Source organism: Diadema antillarum, unplaced genomic scaffold, assembly GCF_040938485.1.
Source record: "Diadema antillarum isolate AM-2024a unplaced genomic scaffold, OU_Dant_1.0 scf00000029, whole genome shotgun sequence".
Lineage (NCBI taxonomy): Eukaryota > Metazoa > Echinodermata > Echinoidea > Diadematoida > Diadematidae > Diadema > Diadema antillarum.
In genome coordinates, this window is record NW_027270918.1 from 374,880 (window position 1) to 388,402 (window position 13,523).

The 13,523-nt window shown below is 38.3% G+C and overlaps 1 protein-coding gene across 1 annotated transcript in view; it reads right to left on the minus strand.

The window, feature by feature from the left end:
• Positions 1–2,090: 2,090 nt before the first annotated feature.
• The window catches only part of LOC139739414 (uncharacterized), a 30,727-nt gene continuing 19,294 nt past the window's right edge, over positions 2,091–13,523 (minus strand). The window contains exons 11-18 of the mRNA XM_071650033.1: positions 12,772–12,805; positions 11,810–11,953; positions 9,459–9,551; positions 6,244–6,361; positions 5,379–5,501; positions 3,412–3,465; positions 2,815–2,916; positions 2,091–2,283 (exon numbers count right to left, since the gene is read on the minus strand). Coding sequence (XP_071506134.1) covers positions 2,091–2,283; positions 2,815–2,916; positions 3,412–3,465; positions 5,379–5,501; positions 6,244–6,361; positions 9,459–9,551; positions 11,810–11,953; positions 12,772–12,805 — 861 coding nt within the window. The remainder of the gene's footprint in view (positions 2,284–2,814; positions 2,917–3,411; positions 3,466–5,378; positions 5,502–6,243; positions 6,362–9,458; positions 9,552–11,809; positions 11,954–12,771; positions 12,806–13,523) is intronic.

Genomic DNA, 13,523 nt, shown 5'->3' on the forward strand with positions numbered 1-13,523 from the left:
ATCCCTACACAGAAACGAAGAGTAATATCTAGGCATGCCTTCATTTATACTGTAAAAGTTCGGGGTAGTATCATCCCAAATGCAGCGAGTATGTTGAAAAATTTACTTGAAAATCGGCATTTCATGTCAAGTTCATGTTTGTTTTAACTTATTCGTCCATAGTCAGGAACATTGAAACATAAGAACAATGCCTTCAACCCCACCCCTTCGTTCTGGAATTCTGGGCGAGTTTATTGTCAAGGTGTACTTAATTGGCAACTACATTTTTGTACACAGTTTGGGGTTTTAGTTTCGTTGTGTGTATACATGTCGTGAGTGTGATGGTTTGGAAGTTATATTCTCTCCCTCATCATCTCTTCAGATGCTATGATTATTATCATTATTATTTGGTATGTTTCGTTCATTCACACAATTGTTAGGTGATGCTATCCTTATTTGGTTTGTTTGGGCAAATGTCTGACAATTTTGTTTTGTTTTGACTTTCTTCCGTATATTAATTTTGGCATTGTTAATTCCAAGTCAGTTTAAAAGGGTGACCATATTTTGCATAATACATGTATTTTAATTCCAGGGGTATGCTGACCAAACTTTCTGTGTTTGTGAGGGTCGCAATGGTCACCATCATTTGACGATAGAGTCATGTGTCTCAAAGGACGCTAACTCCATTGTACATTATGTAAATGTTAGTAACAAGCGTAGTCAAATGCTTGTTTATTTCCTGTGTTGTCATGCTCTTATTCACAACAACGACAATAAGGCCGCTTACACCCTATAAGCGAATAGTCCGTGCATGGCTGCTCATGTAGAATGTTGTCCTAGGAAACTTTGTTCATGTACTATCTGTTAATATGTTCTGAATGTTTCTTTTGTTTCTTTTTGTTTTGTTTCATGTTTGTAATGTCTAGGATATGTACCCCATATTCTTTACCTAGTCGAATGATAAGTAATACCTATATAATGATAATATTTTGTGAGTTTTTTTGTGTGTGTTTTTCATTTAGTACTTTATTCAGGTTATTTGGCTATGTGAATGCAGTGTTAATGATATAACTGTTGAAGACTGACGTTTTCCAAGTTTTGCTAGCTCCTAGAAACTCGTTCTATTTTGATGCAGTTGCAAGTTATCACTTTAATGGAGGTTGTAATCTAAGGGGGGAGGAATGTAGTATATTATGTAATCAGGCTAGACTCGGACCAGACAGGGTGTCTGAGCTCTGTCGGCCAGAGGGCTTAATATCACATCACTCGTATATCGGAGGGATTAAAGAGACAGGTGTCCTCACATCATGGTGGACCACCATACTGGTAGTAGCAATGTACCGATGTATTTATGACCAGGCAGTCCAGTATTTTGGTCAGTCTGTCTCGAGCGTTGGCTGAATGCAGCTCTTCCAATAAAGTCAATCTCTCTCTTAACTCCGAGTGTGTCGATCGTGTTCTATTTGATTGTGCTCATAGCAGGTCACTTCAATGCTATTATGGAATAAGGCAAGTCAGCATACGCAAAAGTGCATGAGATTAAAATATAAGATTAAGACGAACATGTGTTTGGAGGGGACAAATTCATTGATGCATCTACCTTAATGACCAGTTTCTGAAGTCACTTTGTTGGAGTAAAGTCAGTGAATGAGCTACTACACACTGCAATGATCAGGTGACCAAACACGACAAGCAGATGGTTAATTTTGCAGTCAGGAGTATGCTCCGGTATGAAAGCTGCTAGATGAAACTGTACAAAGATATACACAAATATGACATAAACATACATATAAATCTTGTATATACAGATACAACATACATATATGTATCTACACAATGTAAACTTCAGATGAGAGCAGTTTTCACAAGTTGAAAACCATTATCACCCCTCACTCCTCACCGAAAATGTAATCTTAGCTCTCAAACAATGAAAATAGTCCTGTCACATGACTCACAAGTTGCACGCATGCATTAAATCTGTCGATCAACATAGAAGCTGAGAACGCGGACACTTCTAACGCTCTAAATTCCCATAAATAGGTTTTTTAAAAATCAGGCCACAGGAAAGATACAATTTACATCTAAAACATTACGAATGACCCACATTCAAACTAGCACTGTCTTGACGCTGAATACATCGAGCCCTTGGCCAGACCGTACTCTGGTCCTGTGCGATTATCTGGATCTGGTCCCGCCGTCAGGGAAGGATCGCGCCCAGTTTCCTCCACAGGCCCGCTCACGTTGTCCTGGTCGGGACCCTGGGATAGCTCAGTGTTTGGTCCCGTCTCGGCCACATAATTATCCCTGGGTCAATGTTGAAGTCAATTAATACATTTTGGTTAAGCTATTACATCAGTAATACACTTATTATCTGTATGTCATGGGATTGACCACACAAATATTAATTTGTATATTCTCAGATGTAATGACACCGGCAAAAAACTTTATGAACTCAACTGCAGATATTATGTATGCCATTACATGATATGTGGGCTTAATATATACAAACAAAACAAAACAAAACAGGCTTCTTTCACAATAGAAACACAACATCTGGTTTGGCTGATTGAAATACCAAGACTGATACCAGATAACAAGACTTTGACTGAAAACATGACATTGACAATGTCATGTGTAAAAAGTAAAAAGTACTATTGTGCATTGAGCACAAAGTGTGTTAAGTGAGGATACAAGTTATTTGTTGGAGCTCAAGTTTGCAACGGGCAGAGTTACTTTAAGCATGCAAATAGTGATGATCGTATTTAAAACAACAAAAACCAACCAGCCAAACAAACAAACAAAAAAGATTCAGTGAATTCTTGGAAGTTGACTTACAGGAGGTTGTCCAGGCTAGCCCCCTTGGGGAGTGTTGGGTCAGGTCCCACAGCCCCTGTGCTGGAGGAGTAGGAGGGTGGGGTCACAAGAACTCCTCCACTCCTGGTTATATGAGGGGGACCAGATTTAGGGGTCAAGAGAAAACATGCAAAATAATGCATTAGAAATACAATGCAGGATAGAATAATAGAGTGTAAGAACCTTTTGACATTTTCAAGACGTTGGCTGTTGACTCATCGAATTTAGGGCTATTATGAAACCTATGGTAGGTGGAAACTTATCTTTAACTTATCTATTTTTGCAATTGCTGTTTTTGCTTGATTTTTTTTTTTTTTTTTGGTCATTACTTACAGCACACATGTCATGTCATCCATTTTCCTGGCAATATCCAGCCAACAATTTTCTGGCATATTTTTTTATGGCATAATTAAACTACAACATCAATATCTAATTTGATGTTTGCAAATATATTCATGTATTCTGGCACGCTACTGAATGTCCACTACAGTGTGGACAGAGAAGTTAAGCAGCACAAAGAGAGGACAGGATATGTGTTGGGGGGGGGGGAAGGGGAGGGGAGAGTGTATCCCTACTTACCTCGGCTGTTTCCTTGGAGATTTCTTGTTTGGAGATTTCATCTCTGGTTGGGCTCTGAAATAGATTCACAAAGCAGAGAAACCATCACACAACAGCTGGATGCCTTATCATTCTTACACAGGCTCTTATCGTTCCAGACAAGACAAAACCTTATATGTGATTTCTGCTGGCTGTTCCTGCTCACATCACAAAGAAAACATGGGGCTCTGCAAGACGTACAATGTACACGAGCCAAGATTACCTCCAGAAGATGAGAGGGCAGCATGCAACAAATAAATCACATGTTGCAACCAGAGGGAAGGAGTCAAATTCATAATCGGCACGCGAAGAGTGTGGTTCATTTCACACGCACTGTTCTGCTTGAGCAGGAGCTGCCACTGTTGAAAGCTCTATTGGTGTGCTTAAATCGAAACAGCACGTCTCAACAAAGTCTTATCGCTTGGCCAAAATCTCTCAGTGGACTTGGGACCCTCATTAATCTATGCTCTTCTGATATGCTCAGTGGTGACAATCCCCTTCTGTGATACCTATCAATCATTGAAGGATTCTACAGTACTGTACTTCCTACTCATTAGGCATTACTTCCAGACTCAGCATAATGTTGCTGGGGTGACAAGACCTTGTATCTGAAATTTTGGTGAAAATGTCTCTTTTGGATAAATGGTCAAATAATGGGTTAAGTGATGTCCTGGCCAATTCCCAACTGTCTTCCTCCAAAAATGAAGCCCCCATGGCATGTCAAAGGCAAGGCTCTCCCATTCGCTACAGTGCTTTGGACGCCATGTTTTTTGGCTCTCCTGAACATTTGACATTTTGTAGATACGAGGTCTTGTCGCACCAGCGACGATAAACAATATTTCTCTTCCCATTTCATCTCATCTATCTTTCAAATGTTGTCGAGATGTTAGAATCATGATGTAACCTGTATTTGGAAATACTGAAAAATTAAAACATTTGTCACCTTGAGCACTCCTGGTATATAAACCATAAAATCCTGATGCAGAGCATGTATCAGGGCAATCATCCCTGGCTAAATACTAGTTAGTGGTAAGGTTAGAGTAAAGATTAGGGTTAGGGTTAGGTTTAGGGTTAGAGTTTGGGTTATGGTTAAAATTAGGTTCAGGATTAGGATTAGGGTTAGGATCAGGGGAAGAGTCCCAGGTAATTGCCCCAGAACCGCTGAGCAACCTTGTAGGAAACTGAAGATTTCTACTCTGCATTAACACCTCTCCCTCACAGTGGTGCAAACTGACTGGGACTATGAGGGCCACATGAATGCCTACAGAGAATTTCATTGCTTGATGCTTACAATTTTCCCATGTAGGACCTACACACATACATCTTTCATTTCATACACACGCTCATTTACACACACACACAAATGTCACCATGTGGGTAATACAGTGTGCTCCCGTAACAACAAACACAGGTACAACAAAATTTCATTCCAACGAAGTAAAAATTTAGGTCCACAAATTACTATCTATATATCTTTATATACTTTATTTGTTCAACTATACCAACATTTTTATATGATGAAAGAAAACTGCCTGCTGCTTATGAGTTGCTCAAGTTGCTTATTTACTGTAGAAGTGAATATTTTCGCGCAACTAATTTTTCGCGCTTGGCCGGGTAAGAAGAGTTTCACATGTTTTTAATTCTGCGGATCAAGACATCGACTACGGGAACACATGGCATGCAAAAATATTTGCGTGCTTTTATTTTCGCGTCAGCTTTTGCGCGAAATGCGCAAAAATTTCAACACCGCAAAAATTTCAACACCGCAAAAATTTCCACCTTTACAGTACTTTAACTTTCCAGCTACAATGACATTTAAAGGTTGCTTTCCATCGCCTTCAATGTTCTTGTCAAATGAGGGCTCCCTTCAACTATTTTACATCAACAATCCAGGGAATGACTGACTGCCCTCTGGTCCTCAATTGGGACACCATGGCCATGGGCCTCACCTTGTGGTCCGCTTGGCAATGACGGGGCCCTTGGGTCCGTAGGCATTCTGCATCAGATTCTTCAAGGGGGAATCCAGCTCCTTCTGGGCCTTGGGTGCCTTCTTGCCTCCTTTCTTCTTATCCCTGCAAGAGATAAAAGGTCAAAGGTTGTAGGAGATAACAAGAACTCCCGACAGGTGGATTGTATCTTTACGTGCATTTACATTTTAATTACCATGCTACTGTAAAACTGGATATTTTCGCATGACTAATTTTCGCGCTCGGCCGGGTAAGAAGAGTTTCGCGGGTTTTTGATTCCGTGGAATCATCATCTACTGGAACATATGGCAAGCAAAAATATTCGTGTGCTTTTATATTCGCGCTAGTTTCCAGTTGCGCAAAAATTTCAACACGCCAATTTTACAGTATCAGTTATCACTGTACATTCTCATTGGGGAAATATCATGATAATAGATATTGCGGCAATTCATTTCATACCATTCTTATTCATGAAATACCTACGTATTTCTGATAAGCACTGTGCATGCGCTACAATTGTCTCCTGCCAGGAGAAGACAAAAAATCTCAACTCTTCCGGTATACTGCAACACCAGAAAAATTCATGGCATGAAACTTTCACAAATTGAAGCCGATGACCTCTTTCGCTGCTTGAAGCCTTTGTAAATCCCCACTGGCATTCAATGCAATGCATAGACAAAACACTTTTGTGTGCATTCTACTTTTGCGAATCTTGGCTCCTTGCAAATTTCGCGAAAGTCTCATACACATGACAATTTCGAGCTTTACAGTATTAGTTGTACATGATTTATTTGGGTTTCAAATTTCACTTCTGCTACAAGTAGTTCTCCTGTCGTGAGAAACTTACGCAGTGGACATCTTGCTCCCTCCAGCGGAGTACACGGTTGAGGCGCTGGTCCCAGCTGCGGATGTCGTGGTCGTACTCGTCGTCCCCGACGAAGGGAAAGTGACCTCAATGCTCTTGGCTGGTGAACGGATGAGAGAACATTGAAATATATACGTCCATCAAATCTCATGATGAAACTGGTAGTTTTTTTTTCTTTCTTAAATTATGAGTAGTGTCCAGTCTGAAATACATGTGCCCAAGTCTGCTCACTCTCATTGTATTTTACACCTCTCTTATTTGTTTGATTTGTAGCAAAGTTGCAAACAGATGAAGATTGAGTTCTGCGAGATTGTCATGGACATTTGGCAGGTATCTAGTATCAGTGAACAGTTATGGAATATATCACACAGATTGTAAACACAATTATCCCTGACCCCTTAAAAACAAGAACTTCATCACTTACTAAATTTGTCACACTATGCCTAAGTGCAGCAGTACAATTGTGACACAAAGGAGAGGTTGACAATCATATTTATCCCTCTAGTTTGACACTTTTTTTGCAGTGACTTTCTACATCAGATACTTTCTTCCTTTCCTTGCAATAATTTCATCAGATTAGGCAGCTTTTATAGCAGGTTTTTTTATCATCTTCACTCTCAATTTTACTTTAGGGGAAATCTCAGGGCATAAAATACAATTGTATGCCCCCCCCCCTCTACTGTACCATCTTTCACATCATTACTGACACAATGTAAATTACCATCCTTTAACCACCATACTGCTTAAAAACAAGACAAGTTTTCAAATGAATTGAAACAACTGGAACAGCTACAAAATGTTTGCATGCATAATCAAGACTTTTCTACGACGGAGAAATAATGCACAAGGGGAACAATTTGAACAAACAAATTTCTATGCTGATAAAGTCAATAATATAGCTTTTAAAGCATTAAGCATGCATCCTATATGTATATGAATCAATATTTCTAATCGTGTAATGAACAAAAAAAAAAGTCTGGAAATAAATGAAGGTGTCTATTGAAAGAATGTGAGGTCTAAGTGGAGAACGGTATACAAGTACAAAGTGGGCCACAGCAAGCATCAATGAGGAAGTTCATCTCCTCCTCAGCACTTACACAATGATGAATGCAGATACAAAAATTGGATTCCAAAAACACAGCAAACACTGAATCATGACCAATTCAATTGATAAAAATCACATGCAGATCTACTAATCACACGCCAGCAATGGTGTTTTAAAAAAAATACATTTTTACTACCTGTACATTGTACCTTTATAAAGAAAAATGATTTTACTAACTACTGCACTAATGCTAACAAGATGCAAAACACATGGGTGAGGGACATATTGTGCAAGGCAAACAATACTTTAATATAGGGGAATTTACCCACAACATTTTCTGTAAATTCAGTACATGCAGAAACAATCACAACAATGCAGTGAAGTTCGAGGAAGATTGGACAGTCCATGTGAATTTGTAGAGTTTTTGTTAAATCCAAATTAGGAAAATTCCACAAGATTTAATTCTTTAATGAATAGTACAAATTACTTTGAGTTGTTACTGAATTATGATAAGGATAATATATATTTTCCAATCCTTTAGAAAGGAGGAAGTGACATGCTCTTTTATTTCCCTAGAAAAAATTAATGCCATGTGGAGTTAACTTTATATTTTCTATAAATCACTGGACTACTCTGAGATCACAAATTGTCCTGCCTTATATCCAGCAGTGAATGGCAAAATGATTAGACAAAAATTGTAAAAATCCATACCTTTGGAACAGATTGTTCCTTCAACTTTACTAATGTGCTCTTCTAACATTACTCTGTTCACTGAATTCACATTAATATTCAGGGTAAAGTCCCATTTTTTTTTTTTTTTGCTTTTTTTTTTGAAGGCTGGATGCAAACATATACACATGCAAAAAAAAAAAAACAACAACAACAACACCCAGGAAAAGAACTTAACACTGATGACAAATGCAGATTTAAGGGAGTAAATGACGACTACATTGTAAATGCCACATAATATGCACATTCTTCAAGTGCCAGGGCATCTGCATGCATGAAATCACCTCATATATCACGTATGTATGATGCATCATGACAATTACAGTGGTTTCAATAGCATAACCTGTCATCATTTTAGTTTTTGACGTAGTTTAACTGCATGCATGAATTAATATCACATGTCATATATGACGCACCAGCTGCATAACCCCATTACATTTAATATTTGATAATTGCAATGTCTAAATCTTGTTACCATGGTGGCCACTGGATAACATAACATCAGCTGTCACCTTCATAGTTCTTGACATAGTGACTGCACGGTAATGAAACTAATAAATATTTTGAAAGTTTTCTTGAGGGAAATGATTTCCTCATCTGGCATTATAACAGAGTGGTTGTTATTTTTTCCACTGTTCCAAAGGGAGCTATTACAATTGTATTAGGCCTATATAATAATAGTAATAACTATGCAAGCATGCTCTCTGAGTACTGGAAAGATGCTTCAATTGCAAACTTTGCTGTGAGCCTTCTATATGATTTCAAATAGACCTATGGCAACTCCCCCTGCCCAAAACATGAGTTACAGGATTTATCGGTAGATTACTCATGAAAGCGCCATGACAAACCCTTTAATTTTATCAATACATAGGCTCAATTCAAAACATGAAGTCTTCAAGCACACACTGATTGTAGAGAAGCTGGTAGGGAGAATTTGGGTGTCATCTGAATCTAAAATGTAAAGAATGATATCTATTCACTGGAAAAAAAAATTGCTGGATACAAACAAAGACAAAGTGAAAACTAAAACAAACACACAGAAACAGGAAAGGATGTGTGAAGCTACAAAAGACTGACATAAAACAGATGCAGGGGATAGTGGTAATAATTTCCAGATGCTAAAATTTCTTTTCACTGCAAAACTACAAATAGAATAATTAAAAAGATAAAACAACACACTTTTACAAAATTGCTAATTAATCTTTTAAAAAAATGTGCAAGATAGAGCAGATAACGTGGTTTCTCTTTTTAGACAGGGAGCACAAACGATAACAATTTGAACATGAACATGAAACAATGACAGCTAAATAAGGAATAGATTTTGGCAAGCACACACACACAAAAAAAAGAGGCTGAAATGAGCAAGCTTGTAAGGTTTTACTCCTCCACACTACTGAGGAAATCAAATCACGGAGGGACTTGCTTGCGACAGACGTGGTGACCGATGAAGTGAAGGAGGTCTCTGGGAAAGTGACCTCGATCTGCCTTCCAGAGGTGCTGGTCTCCGCTTGGGCAACTGACCATTGAGAGATTGCGTGGTCAAAACATTGACATGACAATGTAAAGTCATCAACTCATAGACCCCTTGTATGATACCATAATTTCAAAAGAAAGGCAAAGATAAGACTAAATATTGAAAAACAACCCATCCCCTACCCCCTCCAAAAAATGAGTACTAGGTTGAAGAAAACATCTCAAAGAGTTGAACATCACTACAGCAAAGAACTAATCTCTATGTTATTGTATATCATAAATGCTCTTTTAATGTATGGTGAAATTCCAAGCAGAGCACTGTCAGTAATTCAACCCAATCTCATATTAGATCATGTCTTAGAATTGATTTTAGGGCAAGGCAGAATTTCTTTCTGGAAAATGACATCACAGCCCAAAGTTTGTCAAAGTTAGCCAATTGTTTGTAAAAGATAACTCTACACACAATCCTGTGATGGTATACTGACAAATCATTAATAAAGAAATAAATCCTTCCACATATTTGGAAAGTAAATATCTATTTTGCAGGGGACTATTGGGCATTACTATGAACTGCATCAACAATGTCATTCAACCAATGCATTGGCAGCAGGGTGAATGCACTATCAATGTCAAAAAGGTTTTGGCTGATGCATCAATTATCAGTGATATCAATACATATAATCAATTGTACATTCATCAAACTATTCCATTGTGGTACAATTTGCAACCACATCCTCTTTGCATTTATGACCTTGCAAAGCTTTACAAAGTCCATGGTTGAGGCAGTGCTTTATAACTCTCTGAATAAATGCAATCCCACATGAATGCCATGACAAATGAATATCTGATACTATCAAAGAGCCACAAATGCACAAGCTATAATCCAAATGTTGATAGAAAAATTGCCACATGAGAAGGCTCATGCGTTTATGGCACGTTATTCAAGCTAGTACCTGTACAGTTCATCTTGCACTTCTAATTCCTTGCTAACGGTCAAATCTAAAAGAAAGTGTTTGGATTTCTGTTGAGCCTTTTCAGTCGCTTCAACCAGAGTGAACTCAGGAAGTTTGGACGAAGCAAATTGCAGTAATATCCTGTGCTACAACTTGGTACAAGGCCAATTATCACTAACATACCGTACAATGTGAACATATTTATGGCATGCCTCTGTGGGTAAACCATGCCAGAAGAACAATTCATTCAATTGTCAGGAAAAGTCCTTGCAATACCCCTATTCCACAGAGATTTTTTCTCATTGGTCACTCGTCAGAAGCAAAGTTCTTTGCTTCCGGCCACCAACTGAAGTGTATCGGATTGCAGTCTGACAAATCGAACATGTGATGGTCGACCATAAGGTCAGTGGCAGACATGTCGAGCGATGATCCGATGAGGCTCACATGCGAAATCTCTGTCACTGATCTGATAGTCGACCAACACAAGTCGATTTTGTCAGGCTGCGATCCTATACACTTCGGTGGGTGGCTGGAAGTAACAAATTTTGCTTCCGACAAGCGAACGATGAGAAAAATCTCTTAGGAATGGGAGTATTATGGAGGTATGTGTAAGATCCGACTGGTCTTTGAAGAAAGAGAACCAGCAGGGCTAGTGCCCATTTGTTTCAAAACATTTTAATGTGTGTCTGTGTGTGTGTGTGTGAAACAAATTGCAGATAGAAGTAGGCCGAGTAGAGCTGAATAGATTGTTCCAGTCAGTCTACACGATCCAATGTAATTAAATATCGGTATCTAATTCTCAAGGTTTTATCCAATACCATCAATATATCTTACCACTAGATTGCAGATACTTCCTATGAGCACATGAAGCATTTCAACTATGCAATAACTCCCAGGTCTGGCAATTTGTCGCAACATATCAGGAAAAAGAATTAGACAAGGTAGTCATATTGAGAATTTAAAAAAAGGAAAAGAAATTAAAACAGGCCATTTAAGAGAGAAATATGAACCCCAAAACATGCGAGAAAGATGCATTAATGCACAAGATGCAAGAGGCTGACAGAAACTCAAACTGTACCCACTTTTCAACAAACACGTGCTTGGGCCAACCAAAGGTTTGTGTCTCAAGACAAAGCAGTCTGGACATTCAAGACTATACTGTGCTCTGTCAAGGCAAAATCAATTCCTAGCTTTTTTTTTTATTTCACAAGTAATATTACATGAAACTTGATGTCAACAAAAAATACAATATCTAGAATAATACCGCAAATTTTTAAAGTTGACTTTCAAGTGACTTTAATAATCCTTATAAAAAAAAATTTAGATTGTATTCATTTTTTCCCCTTACGTGATGAGCTTGGCATGGAGTCAGACTCAATCATCATCTTCAGGACCTCGATGGCACGCTGCTCGTTGTAGGACGTGGTGTCCACTGCCAGGTTGACCATGGCATCACTGGCTTTGGGCACTGCTCTCTTGACCTTATCTCGGACTGCGACAGTCAGTGGTGAGGAGGGTGTGGGTGGGGGGTGGAAGGAGGAAGAGGAGGAGGAGAGGGGAAGATAGAGAACAAAGAGGATGAACATCGGCACCAATACACATACAGGTCACATGACAGAACCGAGGACACAAAGCTGTTGTATTCATCATATTGCTATTTGATCTAATGTTCTGTGTTATAATTGATACTTTGCCCAGCAGGACCACAGGAAAACATTTGCCTCAGAATTTATCATCCTGTCATCCTTACTACATATTTTGGCATCTCTAACTTTTACAGCATATCTTTCCATGGAGAAAGATGTGACAGAACTGGTTACATCCATTAAGTGCGCACAAAACTGGAGAGAGATTCACAAACAACTACAAATTTTAGAGAAATATCTACTTTTACCTTTTTAAATGTTAAAAATTAAGTAATCTCTTACAGATTTAGCAATCAGTAGGTTTTTGAAAATTCTGTGACTGAAACAAACAATTCTATGTGAACACCAAAGGGTTGAAATGAAAAAGATATTTTTTTTTTTGCACTCTACCTCTTGAAATATTACACTGAGTAGTAAAAAAAAAAAAAAAAATACAGCACCATATCAAAGAAATGTGGCTTCTTGGATTTCTCACATTTATACACTGAAGAAACAGTTCTATTAGCTAATTTGTTGTTGCTAGAACATCTGAAATTCTGAGCTTTCTATGAACAGCATCTGCCCAATATTGCCACTCTGCAACCCAAATTACTGTTCTTGTCTTAAAATCAATTTTTGCATTAGTGCCGGAATGAAAACATTTCCAAGATTCTTGTATACTCACTTTGCTTTTTCTTTGCCTCAGACATTTTGGATTGCTAAACAAATGCAAACAGAGAAATTACAAAGACATTATACATCAATGGCTCAAATCATCCAATTCATTCAAACAACTGGCATATATGTCTGTATAGTATATATCAAGTGTGTGTGTGTGTGTGTGTGCATGTATGTGTGTGCATACAAAGTACGTGTAAGTGTTTGAATGTTTGTGTGTGTGAGGCAGAAAGGAGGGCTTATGTAACAACATTTTAAGTCTTAACATCATAACACCACCACTGAAAAGAATGCAGACCTTTTTACTGATACATGACTTTTATATTCACAGTATGATTTTCCTACATAAGACATCAAATGTCTTCAATTTCAAAATTTCCATCAAAACCAGCAAAGCCAGTCCTGAGAAAAATGCTCCTCTTTCATGAGTCTGCTAGTTATGATAGCCAAAGTTGTGATCTCATTTCCACACAATCAAAAGGGAGCTTTAGATTTTTGTGACACGGACATTCAGAGGGAAAAAAAAAAATCTTGATCTCGTGTCGTCTGAGTTTTCACGTTCTGTTCTGGGCCATTTTTGCGTTCGCTCAAACTCATATAGATGCAGAGAGCTATTTGATGCACTGATCATATTGGGGGTGCCATTTTATTTTTTACAGGTTGCGTGCTCCCGAAATCTACGGCTACTTTGCAACATGATGTAGGGAGAGAGAATGGCCGACGCAATCATCATCTAAACGGCTGCGTCACAAATCTAAA